At 44.2% G+C, this 17366-nt stretch overlaps 1 protein-coding gene across 2 annotated transcripts; it reads left to right on the forward strand.

Moving 5' to 3' along the window:
- The first annotated feature begins 87 nt into the window (after positions 1 to 87).
- Positions 88 to 16318, forward strand: LOC148500792 (uncharacterized). Of its 2 annotated transcripts, none has more exons than XM_088451388.1 (10): positions 88 to 250; positions 1014 to 1387; positions 4315 to 4465; positions 4845 to 5036; positions 5116 to 5239; positions 5356 to 5453; positions 5551 to 5659; positions 8394 to 8491; positions 13026 to 13128; positions 15302 to 16318. In XM_088451388.1, exons 3-10 carry the CDS (start codon positions 4370 to 4372, stop codon positions 16114 to 16116), a joined length of 1635 nt encoding a protein of 544 aa, XP_088307514.1. In that variant the 5' UTR covers positions 88 to 250; positions 1014 to 1387; positions 4315 to 4369; the 3' UTR covers positions 16117 to 16318. The 2 variants fall into 2 exon arrangements, with proteins under 2 accessions (XP_088307514.1, XP_088307515.1); XM_088451389.1 differs by having other exon boundaries at positions 15305 to 16318.
- Positions 16319 to 17366: the final 1048 nt, after the last annotated feature.

Raw genomic sequence — 17366 nt, forward strand, 5'->3', positions numbered from 1 at the left:
CGACGTGACGTCACGGGGTCAGCGTCGCACTCCCCAGCAATCCTGCAAGTAGGAAGAACTGTCCCACGCCGCCGAACTCTATGGTCTTGCTCGGCAGCGCAGTGGCAACCCCCACTGCTGATGGCGGCCCTGTGACCCAAGTGCAGCTGCTGCAGCACCTCTTTGCTGGTGATCTTGGTTGGTTCCCTCCGACTGCATACTTAGGACAGACAACGGACTCAGGATGCTGGGTTCAACAAAGAACTGCCAGGTAATGAATCAGAGTTTGCTCTTCTGATCTGCGCTAACTTGTGCATCTATGTCTATTGCCTGCTGCATGTTATTTGTGACACACGTTGTTATATACTCTATATATTAAGTATTCTGAATCGTTGACATGTTGGCTCTCTACATTTTTTGTTATTTGCTCTACTTTCCACACTGTACAGTGCTGCAGACTTTGGTGCCACTTTATAAACATTAATAAATGTGAATGTGTATATAGAAAAAAACAGGACAGTGATAGGGAAGGTATATGTAATATATTAATACCATGTGTACAGTGACCCCCTTACCCAACACATAGAGAAGAGTCAGAGGACCCATCTACCATTAATCACTAATATTCCCACATAGGAGGACAGATCACATATTGACACTTCCACAGGACACCATAGTCTGCTCCACCTGTATTACATAAGGACATTATAGTCTGCTCCACTTGTATTATATTCTTAGGACATGATAGTCTGCTCCACCTGCGTTACATTATCAGGACAACATATAGTAACATGGCACTACAACCTGCTCCACGTCTGTTCTAAAAACAGAACATAGTCTGCACCAGCTTGATCATATTCGCATATATGATATGCTGTGGTGTGTAGCAGGACACCACAGTCTGCTCTACCTGCTATGACGTGCACTAGAGTATGCTCCACCTGCTATTATCCTATAATAATAATAAATGTCAATATTAGCTGCTGTTACCGATGATAGCAGTATTCAGATGCTTTCTCCAATTCCTATTTTAGTGGGGTGCTTGCATATTACCCGGAACCGAAAAACGACATCCACACTTCCTATATGTGCGTTCCAGCTGTTCTCCTGAGCTCTGATTGGGCAGAACTCTGACAAAAGGTCAGCCACGCCCCCATTTATCTCCGCCCCCTGTACACCAAACATGGGCACTTGACGTCACCGGGGTAGAGCTCCGCTAATAGTTTCCCTGGATACAGACACTAGAGGTACCGTTTGATCTCAGAATTGTCCTAACAGCTGTCCTTCATACCAGAGAGAGACCGGCCATTTTCTTGTGGTACGCATCCTCTGCAGGACATGAATGAAGGAGAAACACAGAGGCACTCTCTCATTCTGCAGTCGTCACTGAAATGCATCATCTAACCGGGTAAATACAAAAGGCTATATTTCATATACACCAAGACCACAGTGGTCTTTTATATGGTGGTAATAAGAGGGGTGTCATACAGGGGCATTGTGAGGCGAGGTGTTGGGAATATATATCAATGGGCAGCAGATTCCTAGCTGTTATATAACAAATGCTCTGCTCCTGAACTTAACAAACATCCTCCTGTTCCAGTTCAATGGCCTGGACTCCTCACCAATGGGTTAGTGGAACCTTAGTGCTCTGGGTAAATTGTATGCGGAGCTTTGTGTAATGGGTCATTGGGTCACATTGTGTGTCAGGTATATGGTAACGAATGCTATGTGGCTATGCGGTGGCATGATGACGTATATTGCGGCATTGGATAATGCATGTATTATATTTTGGGGACCTTGTTCTATAGTATATGGGTGGGTCCACCATACAATCCGTTTAAACCAGGACACTCATGGATCACACAGGTTCTGTAGCTGATTACAGGCAGGTGAATCGCAGGCTTGAGATCAGACAGCCTCGCAACCTGTGTAATTCACAAATATATCAGTTTAAAAGGTTAGTATAGTAAGCATATATGTGATAGACAGCTGGGTCTAATATGTACAATTGAATTTTATTTTTACCATTCATTTGTATTACTGTTATGCTTCATCTATCTATACTATAGTTTGTAGTACAATATATATTGTTGCGTCATATTTGCGCAGACCTTATTTTTTGGTAGCCAATGTTCAACACCGACCTTGAAATCTAGTGGCTAGTGTACAGTATAGTTCCCATTTTCTTGTTGCTGGTTCTACTCAGCCATCAGTCTGGGTTTGCTGATACATAATTAATACACAATTCTTCTACTGGCCAATAAAGTTCATTCTCTGGAGGCTAGTAGTCAATGCAGACCCAATAATCACAAATTTTGATCTCCATCTCCAAGACACATTGGGGGAGATTGAATTGTTTTATTGCACCTTATCTCCTGTCTAAAGTGACACTGGAGATTGGGGTGCGATATTCAATTGATTTTGGGCGCCCATGCATGTCGGGACAGGGTGTAGCCGGTTTTAGCTAAACCCATCTAAAGTCCTGCTTTGCCCAAATTGCAGATTTATCACACATTTCTGATCGCCTGCCCACAGCTGTGCGTGCCCGAACAGAGCAACAATTGAATTGCTCTGTTGGGTGCCCAGCACCATCAGCCGAGGGCGAAAACAATTGAATTCCTTCCATTGGGCCTAATTCACAGGTGGACACAGTGGAGACGTTGGACGCAAGCAGCTGATGTTTTCAATATGCGTATGAGTTACCACTCTTAGGCCTGTATTTAATTTGAAGCGAAAAGTCCAGATCCGCGATACTTTTTCGCCGATGACGTAATTTTCGCCTGTTTTGCTTTTACCCCGTATTCAAGTTGAAAGACTTTTTGTCTAGGCGGAAAGTCAATGCGCAATGTACTAGGTGAAAAAGTTTCGCCTATGAATAGCAGGTGGTAAAAAGTGCAGAATTGGGGTTTTGGGGTGCAACGTTGCGGGAACCCTGCAGCCTTCAGACAGTCCCCCAAAGGTAAACTGTGTCAAAAAAAAAAAAAAAAACACTTAAGGACACCCCAAAAAATGACTTTGAAAAAGGGGGCAAAAAAAAAAAAATAGTTGGGGTGCAAAGTTAAAAATTAGCGAACTTGACTCTGGGGGGTCCCCAAGTATGCCCCAAGTGTTTTTTTCATTGCAGGTGCTTGTGGCAGGTGGATTTTTCACGATTTTTTTCAACTTCACTTTAGCAACTTTTAAGTATGCTGACCTCCATTTTCAAGGACCCCAAATTTGCTGGGATAAGTTATTTTCTGGATAAAATACTCCTGAATACTATTTTGCACTACGTATAGAAAAACGCTATTTAGCAGCTATTGAGCCCGTTTAAAAACACCAAATACCTTCAGCAAGCCAAATCGGGGAGTACCATAGTGAACCCCCATGTCAGAACATCTTTTAGGGGGTGTTGGGCTGATTTCCCCACTTCTGACAGTACTTTCCGCCTGTTCGAGTTTCGCCGGGTCCCGTTTTTGTGTACTTTCAAATTGAATACGGGGATGCGCGCGATACTTTTCCGCTTGCAAAACAGGCAAAGTAGGCGAAAAGTCCAGGCCGCGAAAAAGTATCGCGGCTCGGCTCATATTGAATACGGGCCTAAGACGCAGATGAAAATTGCGTGCAGAGAGATGCGATTTTGGTAGTTGTTTCTTTAGGAAATATGTGTTTACAGTCTTGAGGATGTAGCAGAGTTTCTGTACACACGAGTGAATGCCTTACAACTACGAACAGCCCAGAGGAGTGGCTTTATTGAAGATAAAACAGGTACTGCCGTACTCACTGTTATACACACCTGTAGTGGAGCAGAGCGGGGTGTCATATAGCTCACCAGTCGGTGAGTGTATGTAGGTTGCGGTGCAGGATGCTGGAACAGCAGTTATATCGCAGATAGACACGGGTATCACTGGAGCTAAGTGGAAGACATCTGTCTTCCACTGTAGTACTCTAATCACCCCCCAAAAAAACAAGATGGCCCTGCACATGCTCAGTAGTAACCTCAGTGGCCATCTTGGTACAGTGAATGAAGCTTCCCTGGGGAAGCAGCAACATGGAGTCTCCGCAGTAGCGCACTCCACCTTCAACTGGTTCAGGGAGGTAACCGGAACGGGGCTAGCTAGACGTGTGGTGTGTTATGGTCAGCGACTGCATCTAAAGGCGCAGTTGTAATGACACGGACGACCATGTTTAGATAGAGAAATTGCAGTTGCCCTGTGGTGTTCAATTCAATGTTGCGACTGATGGTGCACTTTAGCATGCCCTGGGACCGAATAGAGCTGCTGCTAGTGGACGCCTCAGTAGGCTGATCATCTATTCTAGAATCCTATATTTATTTTTGTTATTCTCTGTTCTTAGATAAAGCAGTAAAGTCATGTGAAAGTCATACCCACTTAAATGGAAAGGGCCCTGTATGCACCACATGATGGAGTCGATGGACCAGGGCAGTCACATAACTGAGAGGATATTAAATCTCACCTTCGAGATCATCTACCTGCTGAGTGGGGAGGTGAGTTAGTCTGTGACTGTCACAGTGACCTCATTTGTTTATATTACCAGAGCAGATACTTCGCTGGAGATGAGAGATTCCTGGATGGTCACAGTGATGTCACTCTTCTGTCTATTAATAAAACAAGAACCTGATTGTTGAGGTAAAGGATTCTGGGAGAATGACCGTGACACACTCTAAACTCCCCTACTACAATCGTCCTATTCTGGATGCAATCACAAAGGTGTTATAACTCCAGTGGGATACAAAGTTGTTCCAGTCATATTATATGTTTGTCACATAAGTAAGACATCTGGGATGGTGGCTCATGCCAGGAGCTAAACTTCCCTGTGAGCCCGATATTTTTTCCTTATAATGTTGCTTTTTTTTCAATACACAGGATTACACAGTAGTGAAGAAGACATTTGGTGAGCCTGCGGCACCCAGCATCCGTCCCCGTGTGTCAGGAGGACTGAGCAGAACCCAGAGCCCCATCATGGTGCCTCCATCTCCCTCAATGATACATGAGAGACACAATGACCAGAAGATCCTGGAACTCACCAACAAGATCATTCAGCTGCTGACTGGAGAGGTGACTGCTGGGAATGGGACATTATACAGTAACACCAGGGGATGTGTCTGTGTGATGACTGTATCATTGTTTGTGTCAGGTCCCTATAAGGTGTGAGGACGTCACTGTCTATTTCTCTATGGAGGAGTGGGAGTATATAGAAGGACACAGGGGTCTGTACAAGGACGTGATGATGGAGAATCACCGGCCCCTCACATCACTGGGTAAGAGGAGACTGTCATTTATTGTAATGGGGAGAGCAGCTATGGGGCCACCTATATACACATCATCTGATAATCACATATATACAGTGTAATCAGTCACTGTGTGTCTCCTACAGATGGGGCCAGTAACAGGAATATCCCAGAGAGATGTCCCCGTCCTCTTTATTCCCAGGATCATACAGAAAAGAATCACAGTGTCCCACAGGAGGATCAGGTAGGTGGATTTGGGGATCTAATCAAACTCCAAAGTGACTCTTTACTATAGAATCTGTATAAACACTGATGTATGATTTTGTTTTTTGGATATTTAGGGTAAATCTCTATTTAATATTAAAGTAGAAGTTATAAAGGGAGACGAGACATATGAGAGAAGTGATCAGCTGTGTAAGAAGGAGAAAATCCCTACAGATATCAGCACAGGTGAGTAATAATCACTAAGTACAGACCAGTCACATATTCTCCTTGTTCTGTCACTACAATCTCTTATCCTACACCCTCCTCTGTCACTACAGCCATCTCTTATCCTACATCCTCCTCTGTCACTACAGCAATCTCTTATCCTACACCCTCCTCTGTCACTACAGCATTCTCTTATCCTACATCCTCCTCTGTCACTACAGCATTCTCTTATCCTACATCCTCCTCTGTCACTACAGCCATCTCTTATCCTACATCCTCCTCTGTCACTACAGCCATCTCTTATCCTACATCCTCCTCTGTCACTACAGCAATCTCTTATTCTACACCCTCCTCTGTCACTACAGCCATCTCTTATCCTACACCCTCCTCTGTCACTACAGCAATCTCTTATCCTACATCCTCCTCTGTCACTACAGCCATCTCTTATCCTACACTCTCCTCTGTCACTACAGCAATCTCTTATCCTACACTCTCCTCTGTCACTACAGCAATCTCTTATCCTACACCCTCCTCTGTCACTACAGCAATCTCTTATCCTACACCCTCCTCTGTCACTACAGCAATCTCTTATCCTACACCTTCCTCTGTCACTACAGCAATCTCTTATCCTACACCCTCCTCTGTCACTACAGCAATCTTTTATCCTACACCCTCCTCTGTCACTACAGCAATCTCTTATCCTACAACAATCTCTTATCCTACACCCTCCTCTGTCACTACAGCAATCTCTTATCCTACACCTTCCTCTGTCACTACAGCAATCTCTTATCCTACACCCTCCTCTGTCACTACAGCAATCTTTTATCCTACAACAATGTCTTATCCTACACCCTCCTCTGTCACTACAGCAATCTCTTATCCTACACCCTCCTCTGTCACTACAGCAATCTCTTATCCTACAACAATGTCTTATCCTACACCCTCCTCTGTCACTACAGCAATCTCTTATCCTACACCCTCCTCTGTCACTACAGCAATCTCTTATCCTACACCCTCCTCTGTCACTACAGCAATTTCTTATCCTACACCTTCCTCTGTCACTACAGCAATCTCTTATCCTACACCCTCCTCTGTCACTACAGCCATCTCTTATCCTACACCCTCCTCTGTCACTACAGCAATCTCTTATCCTACACCCTCCTCTGTCACTACAGCAATCTCTTATCCTACACCCTCCTCTGTCACTACAGCCATCTCTTATCCTACACCCTCCTCTGTCACTACAGCCATCTCTTATCCTACACTCTACTCTGTCACTACAGCCATCTCTTATCCTACACTCTACTCTGTCACTACAGCCATCTCTTATCCTACACTCTACTCTGTCACTACAGCCATCTCTTATCCTACACTCTACTCTGTCACTACAGCAATCTCTTATCCTACACCCTCCTCTGTCACTACAGCAGTCTCTTATCCTACACCCTCCTCTGCCACTACAGCAATTTCTTATCCTACACCCTCCTCTGCCATTACAGCAATCTCTTATCCTACACCCTCCTCTGTCACTACAGCAATCTCTTATCCTACACCCTCCTCTGTCACTACAGCAATCTCTTATCCTACACCCTCCTCTGTCACTACAGCAATCTCTTATCCTACACCCTCCGCTGTCACTACAGACTAATAAGGACAATGTATAGTGAGGAAGTCAGGAGCCATCAGCCCCTATTATACTCCTGTTCTCCCCCTCACATCATGTCACTGTGTGTTACCAGCTCAGAGATCTGACCAGTCTCCTCCCCACACTCTCTGGTGTATCTCATACATCAGGAGCCATTAGCCCCTATTATACTCCTGCTATCCCCCTCACATCATGTCACTGTGTGTTACCAGCCCAGAGATCTGACCAGTCTCCTCCCCACACTCTCTGGTGTATCTCATACATTAGGAGCCATCAGCCCCTATTATACTCCTGCTCTCCTCCTCACATCATGTCACTGTGTGTTACCAGCCCAGAGATCTGACCAGTCTCCTCCCCACACTCTCTGGTGTATCTCATACATTAGGAGCCATCAGCCCCTATTATACTCCTGCTCTCCCCCTCACATCATGTCACTGTGTGTTACCACCCCAGAGATCTGACCATTATCCTCTCCCCACACTCTCTGGTGTATCTCATACATTAGGAGCCATCAGCCCCTATTATACTCCTGCTCTCCTCCTCACATCATGTCACTGTGTGTTACCAGCCCAGAGATCTGACCAGTCTCCTCCCCACACTCTCTGGTGTATCTCATACATCTCAGTTCAGGCCAGGGAGCTTCAGTCTGAAGAGAAGATGATATTTATGGGCGAAATATTGTTAAAAATATTTTGCCCCAAAAAATCTTCTTCTGTTAGTTGGACAATCATATTTTTAAACAGTAATTTATAAAGATTTAATATTTTAGATATATTTTTCCAGAGAACTCCTGAAGGATTACAAATACTGAATCAAATAGTGCATTTGACATCAAAATCTTGCCTTGTTTTCTTTGTTCTTCTAAATAATTGTTTTCAAGATTGTCGAATAGCACCTCCATAGATATACTATTAGATATATGTAATAATCATATACTATGGGGAATTATTAGAACCTACTAACAGATACAACAAACTCTGGTTTTGAAATTAATAGCACAATCGGTGCGGGACCATCCAATATTGTTTGCATAATTGACTCACAACTGTCAGTATAAAATCTTACCCATGGTGGTCCCCGGTTACTTTAGCTACTATGTGTTTTTTACAGATGGATCCAGTAACAGAAATACCCCAGAGCGATGTCCCCATCCTCCTAATTCACTGGATTGCATAGAGGAAAAATACAATATCCCACAGGATACACAGGTAGATGAAATTACAAAATAGTATTTCATAGTATAAATAAAACTAAAATACCAAAGTTATAGACACTCTATGAACACAAAACTATACTTGTACTCTCAAATATGCATCTGCACACTTTTGGTTTTCTCGTCTGGTTCTTGGGTTGCTTGTATCTCAAGAGATGTCCAACTTAAACTCTGGCGTATAGTTCTACTTAACCGACGGACAACGAGCATATAATAGAGACTAGCAGCCAGCGAGGGCAGGGTCACTAAAGTGCGTCTTTACATAAATGGGAGGTGTTGCTTAGATCAGCCAATCAGATTCTGGCTATCATATATTCGGTACATGCTAGAAAATGACAGCAAGTATGTGATTGCTATAGGCAACCCTCTTCACTTTTGTAATCTTGCACTTTAGTAAATCTGCCCTCAAGCTTAATTGCCAGTGGGTGAGTAGCCATACTGCGGGGTGGCCCACATTACATGACCAGATTTGCTGATGAGCAGTGCCCCTAAATAAAGGAAAATAGGTGCTGCAGCATCTCCTCAGACCATTCAGAGCCCTAAACTGTTCCTTTTGCTGTTGAATTAGCCTTGATTACGTTAAGAGGGAGATTTATCAGATCTTCTAAATAAAGGCCCCCATACATCAGAGATTGATTGCAGCAAATCGTGCAATTTGCAATCGATTGTGTATAAAAATCTTTCCCTTTTTCAATCGATTGCAGATTGCAGAATTGCCACAATCGATTGAAAAAGGGAAAGATTTTTATACACAATCGATTGCAAATTGCACGATTGCTGCAATCAGTCTCTGATGTATGGGGGCCTTAAGGCAAGTGTAGGTGTTGCCCATAGCAACCAATCAGATTGTAGCTGTCATTTATCTAGCGCATAAAGTGACAGCTAAGATCTGATTGGCTGCTACTAGCAACACCTAAACTTGTCCTCTTTCGAAGGTTTGATCAATGCCCCCCACATTTGGAGTCTGGCTTGATATGTACCACGTGATGACCTGCATCATAAACTGAGCTTGTGATGTCACTCAGCTTTGGCTAGTACAGTTACTTAGCTGTATGTGAGCAAGATGTTTATTGAGTGTTTCTCTCTCCCACTATACTATATCTGCATGCTCTGATCACAAATGCTAGGATAAGCTTAATCTAGCCAACATTGTATAACTATAGAATACAAAAATAGTCGTCCAATAAAAATTAGGTCTGTGCAGGCTCGGATTAGTTCGGATTTTCCCGTCAAAAATCGGGTCTTAGAAAGAGGCAAAATGTCATCTTTTATGGACAAACATCATCATTCCTGGACAAAAGTCCATGAAAGATGACGTTTTGCCTCTTTATGAGACTCAATTTTTGGCTGGAAAAATCGGAATTTGGCGGGGTAATCCAAACTAATCCGAGCCTGCACATCCTGAATAAAAATGCACTTTGATATAAAGGAAAATATAGTTTATTGGCATTATCTGATGACGTTAAGCTTAATCATTACAGTTAAATATTATGAGGTCTCTGCGGGTCACCAGATGAATGTGTAGGGTTATAACTAGATTCTACTTATATGCAAGGTGAGTTGATACCACCTGGGAATGTCCTCAATTATTTGTCCAGGATAATACTATTTGGAATAGAAGAGCTGCATTATAGAGATTAATAGGCCCTCATTCCCATTCAGAATACCGAAGAGGTCATTTGTAATTGCATCCGAAAATGTAATAGTGTCCCTAAAGTATAGCGTATGTCAGGAGAGCCGAACAAGTGTGAAAATATAGATTTACTTAACATTTCCACAGACACAGACCATATGGTCCCGGTTATCTTATGAACTACTGTATGAAGGTATAAAACTGTAGCACAAATTGCTGTCCTGTAACACCTTATTCCTAGACAGGCGTGGCTATGGTGTGTGTGAGTGTATATGTGTATGTGTATATATATATATATATATATATATATATATATATATATATATATATTATTTATAAAAAAGTTTTCACTGGCAGGCATTGGCGTAGATATAGTGTGTGGAGGGGGTGCTGTTGCTATTGGGCCCAAAGGCTTAGGGGCCCCCAGACCCAGCTCATATAGTTGTCTACCAAGTTCTCATAATTGCCTGCTAAGCAGTAGGGGCTGGCCAATTGCCCGCCTTGAAAAGGGGGACTCATCAGCGCTTATATAGATGGCGATCTCTGGCCCTGATTCAGAGCCGGACGCTCTGACAGAGCGCTCGCTCTGAATCAGGGCCGGTGTTTTTTTGTTTTGTTTTTTAGAACGGACTCCTGGCCGCTTGCATAGCTGTGGGTGACCACCCACAGCTATAGCGAGCAGCCAGGAAGATGGTCTTGTGGTAGGGTCTCGTGGCCGCAAGACCCAGAGAGATTTCGGCTCTAACAGAGCCGAAATCTCTCCCACTGACATCACTCGTGATTCAGTGGGGCCGCCCCCAAACGGAAGCGTTCACATGGGAACACCTCCGTTTGGGCAGCCACTACCCCGGCCCACCCACCAAAGGGGGCGAGCTGTCACTAAACATCGACAGCTCGCCCCCTTTGTTGCGAGACCCGGAGCGACGGAGTGCCCGTCGCTATCCGGGTCTCGCGCATGCGCACGACGGAGCCGGCTCCGTCGTGCGCATGCGCACTGGATAACCATCGACCCGGTTGCGAGCGCACAGCGCTTGCTACCGGGTATGAATCAGGCCCTCTGTCTTTACCTCTCAGTAAAGCTCCACACTGATATGATGCATCTCCCGCAATCCCGTTTCACCTTCACGGCAGACGGCTCTGCATTGTCGGAGAGTAGGCTTCTGGTTGATTACAGCTTTTATGAAGTGAGCTGGGAGTGAGGATCGAGTGTCGAGATAAGGACTGTCCCAGAAAGGGACAGTGTGCTGAAATTAGGATCTCCACAAAGTGGTTTCTCCTACATTAGGAAGTGCCCCCTCAGGTAGTAGCTGGTTGGTCATAGAGGTAGGAATTTTTCTGCTATTCTTGTTTTGAAAAACACTCCAATTTGTGGACAATCATTGCTCATTATATCATCCTATTTCAATAATGTACTGAGCATTGAGACAACCCCTGATGAAGTCTCATACGAAGATGAAACGCATAGGGTAAAGAGGCTTTGAGATCCACTAAGTATACACGATCAAACTCTGAACCCTAGGATAAGGGTGGAAAAATCTTATACGTTGAGAGTGGAACGTCGGCAACTAACTGTGATGTCATTTGAATTGTGAAAAGTGTGTTTTATACAAATACATTTTTAAAAAAGATTTTTTTCAAATTGAAGTACAGCCCTACGGTATTATCTACTGTATTTTGGGTATAGTACCGTTGGTATTCTTATTTGTTGGGGCAGGTTATGTAACTTCTAGATACTAGATACCCCCTAGAACAATTTAATCTTTGTCAGTCACCACAAAAGTTCCAGATAATCAGAAACAGAGAGTTTTAGTTTGTATATGCGCCCTCTAGTGGTTTGTTTGTGAAAAAAAAAATAAAATTCTATATATTTATATTGTACCTAGCAGGTCATTGTGACATAATTGCTGATTCTGATGGGCCTAGTTACGCACCTTCTGATGGGCCTAGTTACGCACCTTCTGATGGGCCTAGTTACGCACCTTCTGATGGGCCTAGTTACGCACCTTCTGATGGGCCTAGTTACGCACCTTCTGATGGGCCTAGTTACGCACCTTCTGATGGGCCTAGTTACGCACCTTCTGATGGGCCTAGTTACGCACCTTCTGATGGGCCTAGTTACGCACCTTCTGATGGGTCTAGTTACGCACCTTCTGATGGGTCTAGTTACGCACCTTCTGATGGGCCTAGTTACGCACCTTCTGATGGGCCTAGTTACGCACCTTCTAATTGGCCTCTTCTCCTTTGTCTCCTTGTCCCCTTCCGCAACTCTGCTACTGCACCACTACCTGCTTCTACAAGAAACGAGTTTCTATCCCAACCTATCTATCTATAGTTTATCCATACTCTGTACTTAAGCGATGGATGGCTGTTGTGTATTGTACTTAAGCTATTTATTTGTTTTTAGATCTGCCCCATGTACAGTGCTACATAACTTTAGGATGCCTAATAAAATACAACTTAACTATAGTAATAATAAATCTGTGTGCAGTGATACTGTCTTTGTGCACTGATCTGGCCACCTTGTTTCAAAGAAGTTTGTCCCAATACTCACAGCTGCGCAGAGTATGTCAGGAGCCAGGTATGCTAATCTTGTGACCTGTCAGCTTATATCAGTGAGGACTGTGCTGCCCGTGACGGGGGCCGTGATGTGAGGAGGGAAAGCAGGAAGCCACAGGCCGGGCTCTAGTTAGCGCAAGGAGCAGGGTCCTCCAACAGCACCAAATAGGGATGTGAGGCTCCTGAAGAAATTAGATTGTGGTTGTCAGACCTCTGTCTTGTTATACATTTTATTTAATTGTCTGTCTGTTCTGCCTGTACTATTTAAAATAAAAATAATGAATAAAATAATGAAGTTATTTTTGATTAAAGTAAATTTTACTCTGCTGTGTTTATTTAGGGTGAACAACTGATTGTTATTAAAGTAGAGGGAGAAGAAGAGACATATGTGATGGGTGATCAGCAGTGTAAGGAGGAGGAAATCCCTACAGCTATCAGCACAGGTGAGTAATAATCACTAAGTACTGAACAGAGGGCCTAATTGGGACTGCGATCTCAATGGCTACGCAGACCCATCGCAGAGTGACAGGAAGTGCCATTTGTGGGGGATGAGGGTGATGGGGGGTCAGGGAAACGCAGGCGTGCCAGTGCGTTCGAACGCCATGGCAAGGACGTGCATAAATTATCCACTGCGATGCCTTACGCAGCCTGAGGCCTAATAGCTTTCGCTGAAGTTAGCAATTTCATAGTAAGACTAGAGCTTGTGCAAGTGTGCGTGATGCTGCGATGGTGCCATGGGTGGGACATGAGGTGAGACTGAAGGAAATGAGGTTGTGGTTGGAGAAGCAGGAAGTTGGCGAAACTAGGCGCAGCGCAGGAGAAGATTGACACTACCTTGACTCTATGTCAGTGATTGGCAGATGAAACCTACAAAGAGGATACTTGAATTGTCTACAATTAAAGTAACATATTTTTTAAATGATATTGCTATATACTAGGAATGGGAATCGATGGGAAAAAATCCATAGGAATAATTGTTTTCCTATCTTATGGTGGCAAAAATATTCGTCGATGTTGAGGAATCAATCGTTCTTCACCATCGATTTTTTTATTTTATTTTTTCCAACTCCGATTATAACGCAACACAATGATGGTTTTTGGCAACCTTAAGTCTCTCCCTGCAAGAAGGAGCCAGGAGCGCCGGGCAAATGTGGCTGCAGTGACCGTTTGTCAGCAGCTGGAGCACACACTGACTGACTGGCCGGTCCAGGGAAGGGGGAGGAGCAGGCAGCAACAGAGAGACTGGCTGACCTGAAGCTGATTGGTCAAGTCAGTCATGTGATAGAGTATGGTACAGAATGAAATCATGATTGATAACTTAAGCCAAGTCATGAGCGTGTCAATGCAAGTAACTGTATTCCCCATACCTCCCAACTTTTCATCCTGCAAAGGAGGGACAGGTCGCGCTTGTGGCCGAAAGGGGGCGTGGCTTGATTGAAATGGGTGGAGCTTGCAGAAAATGGGGCAGAGCCTCGGGGCTTCCCCCGTTTTCGTCACTTTGTCACGCTGGGCAGCCCTCAGGTTCTCCCTACATAAGAGAACAGATGCCGCATGCGCACGTCATCTGTTTTCCTACTGCACACCCGCTGCTCTGCATAACAGAGCAGCGGTTTGTGCTCTCCCAACTCCCCCCCCCACCGCAGGACACTGCGGCCCGCGGGCGGGACAGTCCAAGAAAAACGGGACTGTCCCGCTGGAAGCGGGACAGTTGGGAGGTATGGTTCCCTGAAGCGGAGCCGCAAGCATAGGAGGCCGGGGGTTAGAGGGAGAAACTGCCCCTGCCATAGGGCTGGTGCAAATTTCAATGGTGTTGCATAATTGTGTCACAAGGGAAAGACTAGTGGCAATTGCTTAAAGTTTCGGACTGGTGACCGCCAATAGACACTGCTGCATGCGCTTAGAATCAGGACTACAATGTTTTGCACTTTAAACAATGATTATAATTTATTTATTTTTTTTAGCAATTCCTGGAAATTTTCAACTATTGATTTTTTTTATATACATTTAATATTTTTATATATTCATTCCCATCCTGGGTGGGCATAATTAAATTCCCCTATTCAGAGCCGGCTGTAGCTAACAACCAGAATGTCACCAAATGTGGTAAGGAGACTAATTAGGACATGGGAACAGGATTAGTGCAAAAAATAGCTGATAGGTGGAATGTGGCGCTCTACAACATGAAAACCGCATCAAAATGGCCTCAACAGATGTTTTATTGCTGTTATTATAATTAAGGTTATCGTTCATTACCTTTTAGTCTTGTTATTCATTTTTCTGTCCATTTTCACAGTGTTCTCACATTGTAAAGCGCCATGTTCCCCCTATCAGCCCCTTTTTGCACTAATATATTTTTCCCGCCAAATTCTGCTTCCCGGGTCCCAAATAGTCTCCCTTACAAATTTGGTGACATTCTGGTTATCAGATTGAACTACAGACGGCTCTGAATAAGGGACGTTCAATTATGGCCACCCTGTAAATAAATAATTTTTTTTAGCATATCATATTCTATAGGCATCTTCAGTAATTGTGGGGTCCTTTGTGAGATTATAATCTGCTTCTTGTTGCTAAATCATGTTTAATGCATATATCTATTCTCCATACGTTTATTCCCAGCAGATGGACACAACAGCAGGAATAACTTGGGGAGACATCTCATATCTCCAGACTGTGAAATCGAAGATAACGATATCTCACGAGTTTCGCCAGGAGAAAACCCCATTACCCCAAATATACACCCAGCATATCGCGGTGCAGATGTATCGTCTGATCCTTCCAATCATGTGGAGTGTTCCCCTGATAACTCCGATACTGTTACGCATAGAACAGATCAGTCAGGCGACAGACTGTTTCCATTCTTTGAAAGCGCTAAATGTTTTGCCGAAATAGCGAATCTCATTTCCCGCCACACAGGCGAGAAACCATTTTGCTCTTGTGAGCAGGGTCAGTGCTTCTCGCCGGACTCGGTGATTGCTAACCAACAGACAGTTCACATCGACGAGCGGCCGTTTCAGTGCGCTGAGTGCGGCAAATGTTTTACACAGAAGTCCCACCTTGTCAAACACCACAGGACTCACACGGGCGAGAAGCCGTTTTCCTGCTCCGAGTGCGGGAAATGCTTCAAGCAGAAATCGACTCTGGTGGAACATCAGCGAATTCACACCGGCGAGAAGCCGTTTCTGTGTCTCGACTGCGGGAAATGTTTCACAAAGAAATCCGGCCTCACGAAGCATCAGAGAATTCACACGGGGGAGAAGCCATTTCCGTGTTCCGAGTGCGGGAGATGCTTTTCGCAGAAATCAAGTCTCTGCAACCACCGGAGACTTCACACAGGAGAGAAGCCGTATGCGTGCTCTGATTGCGGGAAGTGTTTTGCGCAGAAATCGATACTTGTTAAACATCAGGTAGTTCACACACATTTACAGAAGTGAAGTAGTCCTTACTGTGGATTGCCTCCATGTGTAATCTTAACGTTAAACAGGAAACTATTGATATGTCCTGCTTCCCAAACCCTGGCTCGTTGCATGATTTGCTTCTGTGTTGCTGTAAATTTAACAGGTCACTCAGTGTCCGATGCTGCTGATGAAAAATTATTAAACTGAGTAGTGGACAACTGCCAATGATTGACAATCACCCCAGTTCAAAAATGTATGGATTCATTCTAAAATGTGCAGCTTACTTCCTCCCTAAACTTTCAGCATGGGTCTGGTTTCCATTGTAATTGTATGCCGCCAGCCTCCTAGTAAACCATTAGAACATAAGTTTGTTCTTTACCCCATAGCAGTATCTTTTGTCTCATAGTGCGGTATGTTACTCGGTTGCGTGGTAGTATAGGTTTAAATAGGGCCTGGTGCAGACAAAGATACATGGGACACTAAACCACAGAGTAGTACAGAACAAGGGCTGTAGGACTTGGCTAGCAGAAGCTAAATCAGGACATCAGTAAATGGTCAGGTAACCATCCAGAATCAGTGCTTTTGAGGCTCTCAATATAGTCATGTCGCAAGTAGAGGTCAAGGCTGGTGGCAGACAGAGTAGTCTATATAAAAGCATTGGTCAAGGCAGGCAGCAAATAAAGGTAATCCAGGTAATCAAAGTCAGTAATGAGCAGTTGACAACTAAAAAGTGTCACAGGAAGCATGAGTGCCACCGATTAGCCTCATAAGCACACCAGTGACCAATCCCAATTAGGCAACCGATCAAACCCTCACAGCAATGTAGAGAAAATTCCTAGCAGCTGGCCACTTGTGGAACATCCATAGATCCGTGAAGGTGACCAATAGCAACAGTCAAAATAGCCTGGGCTGCAGTAGTAACCCTGAGTCTGCCACTGCTCCTAACCAGGAGAACACAAGAATAGCATCGACTATAGTCAAAGCTTATCAGCGCAGGATTGGTGCCTCTACAAGGGGGAAACAGCATATAGCTCAAAGAACCTGCCAATCTCCAACTATAAAACTCCCCGGTAATTACCAGATTGGAATCCCGAGACTGGCAATTTACGAACCTATGATCCCAGCCCAAGAGTTAAAAAAGAAAAACTAAACACAATTGTAAAATATATATAGTTTAATTGCCTAAGATACTGCACTGTGTCTCCAGCCATTTACTGGTTTTCGCTATAGCAGGGGTGACCCACGTGCATGGTCTCCCTGTTAACGTGTAAACCAACCCAGGATAC

Source organism: Taudactylus pleione, unplaced genomic scaffold, assembly GCF_031769625.1.
Source record: "Taudactylus pleione unplaced genomic scaffold, aTauple2 ptg000547l, whole genome shotgun sequence".
Taxonomy (NCBI): domain Eukaryota; kingdom Metazoa; phylum Chordata; class Amphibia; order Anura; family Myobatrachidae; genus Taudactylus; species Taudactylus pleione.